The sequence below is a fragment of the Sorghum bicolor genome, chromosome 7 (assembly GCF_000003195.3).
Source record: "Sorghum bicolor cultivar BTx623 chromosome 7, Sorghum_bicolor_NCBIv3, whole genome shotgun sequence".
Taxonomy (NCBI): domain Eukaryota; kingdom Viridiplantae; phylum Streptophyta; class Magnoliopsida; order Poales; family Poaceae; genus Sorghum; species Sorghum bicolor.
In genome coordinates this window covers 19,082,391-19,088,832 of record NC_012876.2, presented here as the reverse complement: position 1 = coordinate 19,088,832, position 6,442 = coordinate 19,082,391, and the positions used below count along the sequence as shown (strand labels likewise).

Here is a 6,442-nt window from a genome sequence, read left to right as displayed (position 1 = left end):
GTGGGCACACTTCACCAGGAAAGAAATCTTTTTTAATTTAGAGCACCATGCATTCTTCGAACAACCTGCTTCTTTGAACCTGCTTCTTCGATGTCAATGTTGATCAACTGTCTTTTGAGTTGGTCAGAATACCGTTGCAACTGTTCGGGCAACTTTCCTGAAGACGTCAAGCCTCACTGATCGAAGAAGCTCAAGACGGCGTGTTACACCATAATACATGGTGCTCGGGGACTAGCTGTGGGGGTATAAACCCCTATACCCTTACGGCTGGACTTGGGCCAGGAGGCTTGGCCCATTACGAGACGAGTCCAAAGCTTGATCCGACAACCTGGAGTTCCGCGCAAGGAAACAAGATGTGGAGATCAAGCAGGATTCTGGTCGGTTAGAATAGGAATTGATATCGAATTATCCATGGCAATTGTAACCGACTAGGATTAGTTTCCAGATCTGTAACCCTGCCCTCCAGACTATATAAGGAGGGGCAAGGGACCCCCCTAGGGACATCATATTCTCTCAACACAAATCAATACAACCAGACGCATGACGTAGGTATTACGCCAACTCGGCGGCCGAACCTGGATAAAAAGCTTGTCCGTGTCTTGCGTCACCATCGAGTTCGTAGTTTGCGCACCGTCTACCGATAAACTACTACCGTGGGTATACCCCAAGGTAGACTGCCGACTAGCTTTCGTCGACACATTGCGCACAACAATGACTGCTTCTGTTGCGATTAGCGGCCATGGTGTAGTAGATTGTAGGCATCGACTCACCCTGTGGAAACTGATTAAGACTGTTATTAACTGCGTGTACAAGCACGCAGGCGAAACATTTGCCACGGCCGCCGCTCGCAGGATCGAGGAATTTCCCATACTTACAGACCGGATCCTAGGGTATGTCGTGGCCCGCATCAGATCTAGGTCCTCGGCTTCACGCAGAAGGGAGAGCATGAAAGGGGTGGGCATACCTATCGGCTTCACACGGGAGGGGCTGCACCCTGGAAGCGCGGCAGCCACGGCCGCGTGCTGCCGCAGGCTGGCTAGCCTGACCAAGCGCCGCCCTGAATGGCCGCTGCATGCTGGTTGGCTGGCCATCACTGCTGGTTGGCTGGTTGGAGACCGCGTACAGACGCTTGCACCACATCTGCCTCTAGGATGCCTCGCTGCCTCTAGCACCAGGACGCCGCGCCGCCTATACCGCCGGGAAGGTGGACTCGCGAGACACGGAAGGGAAGGGCGAGCCACGGACGCGAGCACGGGGTAGGGAAGGGCGACCGCAGAGAGGCGGCCGTGACGCGCGCAGAGAGGCGGGCGACGGCAGCGCTCGCAGAGAGGCGGCCGCGAGCTGATGGCACGGATCTGCGAGGAAGGACGTGCGTGGGGGAGCTGCGGCGGTTGGTCGTGAGGAAGAGCGCAGCGAGCGGGGGAGGCAGGCCGATGGAGGTATGACGATATCATTTGAGTTTTTTTAGTTGTAGAGATTCTAGAAAACTGCAACGTAGGGCGGCCATTTAAAAATTTTTGAAACAGTGTTGGTTCCTTTTCTCCCTCTCTATTCAATGGGACCTCGGTCGCCCATTTCGGCCTTGTTTAGTTCTCCAAAAATTTTGCAAAATTTTTCAAATTCTCCGTCACATCGAATCTTTAAACGTATATATGGAGTATTAAATATAGATGAAAATAAAAGCTAATTGCACAGTTTGGTCGGAATTGACGAGACGAATCTTTTGAGCCTAGTTAGTCTATAATTGGACAATATTTATCAAATACAAACGAAAATATACTATTAATATTTTGCAAAATTTTTTGGAAGTAAACAAGGCCTTCGTTTTCCCCTTTCTCTCATTTGCTTGCCCGTTGGCAGTGTCGGAACCTCTATTGCAACGGCCGGCGTCGACCCTCATCTTCTCCCTTAGGTCCTGGATCCAGTGGTGTCCTCGATCTGGTGCGGCCTCCATCAACATTGCCGTGTAGTTCCAACAGGTTTGTTGCAATCCATCCCCTTCGATTTTGAGGCCAATAGAGAGCGGTTTGGGGGTGGATTCCTTTTGATTTTGGGAGGGATTTTGATTCCAGGCGGCGGTGGGATTTGATTTTGGGGCTGATTGGACTTGAAGCGGAGGCAGACATCGAGCTTGTAGCGGAGGAGCGAGCGAGGGGGCCCTTGACGGATCTGCAAGACTAGGATCGGCCGCCACGAAGACGTGTACGTCGTCACCGTCCAGGCTGCAAACGACTCCAGCTCCTCTAGGTACGCGATGTTGCGTTTGTGAGCGCACATCCCCCCATTCCCCCTGTCATCATGATGTTAGTGTGCTTCCTTTTTGTTTGCGTTGAACTAGTTAGATCTTCATAAGCACAGTCTTCTAGTCTTAATCATTTTTCAGGATGATGTCATGAATAACTTTGCCTTACTACTCTATACTTGGGAAGTACATGCCATGTTACGTATTTTGGCTTTGCCAAATAGAAGACTGCATTCTTCTGCATGATTCTCTAACATCGGCTGCTATTTTTTGGATAAATAGTGGGAGCATCTGCATACATCTCACGCAGTGTAGGTGCATACAGAATGCAAACACTGATGTATATGAAATTTTGGACTCTCATTTATGTTTGGATGTCAGCTAACATTTATCTATAACAGCAGCCTACGACCTGTTCCCTCTCTTTTGTTTATAGCGTTCTTAGTGCTACTCGTACTTGGTAAACTAGATAACTGTGGTAAGATGCCTGGGTAAGTAGATTTACGTGTATATAATACCAGATTGTAATTAATACAATAATCTTCTGAACATAGTATAATGGGGAGATAGGATTTCAAGTTACTATTAGTAGCCTCAGCTCAATAGCTGTAAGATAGCTCTGAATCTCATCATCCAGGTGCAAGAGCAACACACGGTGAGCACGGATTTCTCTCTCTTTATTTTTTCCCAAAGGAGATCTAGCAAGTTGATCATCATCTCTAGCAGCTTCTGTGGACACCTCTTTTAAATTCTGAAGAAGTGAAGAGGTTCTTATCATGTCATTGTCTCATTGATCAATAATTAGGAACTCTAAAGGGAAATTGTTCGAAAGAAGAAACTAAAGTGAAACAAATTAAAATTATGACAACAGAATATAACATTTCAAGTGACGTAGCATGGAAAACTCGGAAAAATGCATGCAAGATCTGGGAACTCCCACCTTTTTTCCCTCCCACAGAATTTGACCTCCATGTTTCAAACACCTGCATGATTGTATTTTACCATCAATGCATCTATGCACCCTGGAATATTCTGCTATTTTTTAGTATTCTTTTGTTCTATCTGTAATCAGGTGGAATAGTCTACAAGTAGAAAGTTTTTTATATGTGATTATAAAGTTTTATATCTACAAGTACAAAGTTTTTTTAAATGTGCTTTTTTAGGACTTATAGTATGGTCTTTTTTGCATTTTCGGTTAATTGAGATGCTTTGGGGGGAACTTTTTTTTTCCTTTTTCTAGCAGATGGTGTTTTCCAATGATTACTTTTTAGGACGATTTTGATTTTGAATTCTAGGTATCATATATAATTGTAAACATTAGCTCAGGCTCCATGTGGCAATTATGACATTTTGAAGATTTTACTTACCTCTTTTTTTTTCAGGACCACGGTCTGGACAGGAGTCAATTTTTTGGTTATTTCTCCCTGTTTTTGCTGAGGTATAGTCTTTTTTGTACATTTAATATTTTTTTACTTGGATATGTAACTCTCTGATTGATGAAGTCAGTATCAAATTTTTCTAAATGCAAGTTGAAAGATGCCCTATGTACACAAATAAACTATTTTTGTCTTTTTTTGAAGTACAGTGTTTCAAAATGATATATTCCATGTTCTTCAACTTAGATTTCAAAGCTTCCCACATACATTTTTCAACCTCAACATGTAAGTTTTATATGTTGTAGTATAATGTTTCATATGAGTTGGCATATTTTTTTTCTGATTATAGGACGTCAAGTTTTGAACACATAAAGCTATATATATTTTGTGCGTATGAAGTTTGTGATATTGTAATAAAAAGTTTTTGTGTGCCAAGTACAATGTTTCTTGAAGATATATATCATACAAAGTTTTATATACTTGACGACGTTTCATGTTTCATTCAACATGATTTTGATTTTTAAATTCATAATTCCCACATATAATTTTGTATGTTACCTCAGATAGCTCTATAATTATTGACTTACCTGCAATTTTTTGAAGTAGTTAAGACTGATAAAGAGACTGTCATATTGAATTTCAAGAGAATGTTCAACGATGGATGTCCACACAGTAATAAAGTTCATATTTGGGCAGTGCCGCAGTGGAGACTGTATATCGTTTAGTGACATTCTCAAAAAACCAGTTGCATTTTTCTATAAGCATCCATCTACTAATTTCATATATTTTTAATATATATATATATATATATATATATATATATATATATATATATATATATATATATATATATATATATACACATAAATTAGGGAAGATGTTTTAGAAACTAACAATTAATTTTTTCATCTTTTTTGACAATTGTGACAACGAAATTTTCGTGACGAAGCTTATCCAAAGCCACGATGGTGAGAGCCATCACCTATTCAAACCGATAACTATTTGAATGCCACGCTGCCCTATCATGGTTTAAACATTTGCATATCATTATTTTCGACTGTATTAGTATCAATAGCATTTGTGGCAATCCTATACACATATGAAAAAAAATTCAAATTGTTCATGGTTAAACATTTTTTTAGGGATGCACTTGTCGTTATGTGTATCACGGCTTTTGCCCAATGTATGATGTCTTTTTTTATGTTGTTCCTGTGGGATGAACACGTTCCAATATTTTTAACTCTATGTTTAACAGTACACACATTCATAATATGTTCATATATGTTCCGCTTACCTGCTTGCACACAGCTTGAGTTGAACTGTCATGTGTTTTTTATAGTAAAAAATATAGTTGCCCTGATGGCAAAGTACCTACTAACTTAGTTATTATCCTTCATCTGTATTTGCTTTTTTCAGTAGACACATGATGATAAATAGGAGAGCACTAACTATAATGTTTTCTATTCAGGATATTTGTGGCAATTATTTTTGGTACAGAAGAATAGAACGCCGATGTGTTTTTATATATATTTAGCTATTTTGCATCGTACATAATTTTCTCAAATTTTTTAAGACATCATAACAAAGTTTTTATTTTTTATTGGTTTTTTTGAATTGTTAACCTCGTATAAATTATTATGGAACACAAGATATATGAATTCTAAAATAGTACTTTTATATTTATTTAGATGTGAAATCATTCCCCCGCCCTTTTCACACCCACAAACCCGCTGTCCCAAAAGAGAAAAAGAAAAGCTTGCAGATTCTAGAATTAGCCAATTGGCCTAGAATCTAGACAGGAGAAACTGTGTTGGGCCAGAAAAACACCGTGCGCTGCTTCCTATCCGTATGGTTGTGCGTCGGCCTGCATCACGTCGCGATCGTTCCCAGCGCGTGCGCGTAGGAAGAGTCATTGCCCATACAGGCATAGGCACACCGTGTATGCACCCTCTAGGGAGGCAACGCAGCCGGTGGTAGCCATGCCTCTCCCCACGACCTGCGCAATTGGCAGCGACGATGCCTGAGGCGCCTGCGCATGCAGCCTGGCGGCAGTTAGGGAAGCCCATGCGGCTAATGGGCAAGGGCGCCCGCACGCACGCTTTGCACCACCTAGCGCGGCAGTCAACCTAGGCCAGTTCATGCACGCCTGCAGCTGCACCAGCCTCTACACTCTCGCATCTACAGCGACTGTGGCCAATCGAGCTAGAGCTGCACGTTGGTGGCGGGCAGCACGGATCTGCACCTCAGGCAACAATGGCGGTCACCATGCCAGCAGCAGCAACAGGGCCCGAGGCTCCTGCACGCATGCGCCTCCGAGACAAGGGCGGGCAGAGGCTAGTCGTGTTATAAAACATATTGCCAGTAGTTGAACCTTTCCCTCTCCGTCTCTTATGATCAATATAGTAGATGAAAATAGAAGAACAAATAGACACAACATAGGGAGGCTATTCTTTATTTCTCTGAATATTAGTGATTACAACATAGAGCTCCCACGTATATATAGTCCTGCCAAGGCCTAAGAGTTTTGGTAAGAGCGCACATACAAACGGACTAAGATTATGATTTCTCCTCCTTTCCTTCTAGGTATATTTTACAACACTCCCCCTTGGGCAATTACCACGATATGCACATGCCTCATTAAAAACTTCATCCAAAAACCCAATGGGAAAAAACAATTCTTAGAGAAAAGAGTACATCGCATTCGTTAATTGTATTGCCCATGTTGTCTCATATAAAACCTTATGTGAGAAACCTTCAAGTAAAAACTCGTATAGAAAAAAAGAGTCCAACATTTAACCTTCATGGTCCTATATTCTTCCATATT

General features: G+C 42.2%; 1 protein-coding gene and 1 long non-coding RNA gene across 4 annotated transcripts in view; one reads left to right on the top strand and one right to left on the bottom strand.

Moving 5' to 3' along the window:
• On the bottom strand, nucleotides 694–1,454 carry LOC110437237. The gene is made up of 2 exons (XM_021465616.1): nucleotides 965–1,454; nucleotides 694–885 (listed from the first exon to the last, which is right to left on the bottom strand). The coding sequence occupies exons 1-2, from the start codon at nucleotides 1,452–1,454 to the stop codon at nucleotides 872–874; spliced, it is 504 nt and encodes a 167-aa protein (XP_021321291.1). The 3' UTR covers nucleotides 694–871.
• LOC110436865 overlaps nucleotides 1,826–6,442 on the top strand; it is a 9,721-nt gene continuing 5,104 nt past the window's right edge. Inside the window, exons 1-4 of one of the 3 annotated variants that reach the window (XR_002454746.1) lie at nucleotides 1,826–1,979; nucleotides 2,073–2,247; nucleotides 3,625–3,680; nucleotides 5,087–6,365. This is a non-coding gene — a long non-coding RNA (uncharacterized LOC110436865). Of the gene's footprint in view, nucleotides 1,980–2,072; nucleotides 2,248–3,624; nucleotides 3,875–5,086; nucleotides 6,366–6,442 lie in introns of those variants that run through there. The other 2 variants (XR_002454745.1, XR_002454744.1) reach the window with 2 other exon arrangements.

What these genes read in the sequence shown, in the direction of transcription:
- LOC110437237 (XM_021465616.1), bottom strand. Translation starts at nt 1,454, where the DNA reads ATGATATCGTCATACCTCCATCGGCCTGCCTCCCCCGCTCGCTGCGCT.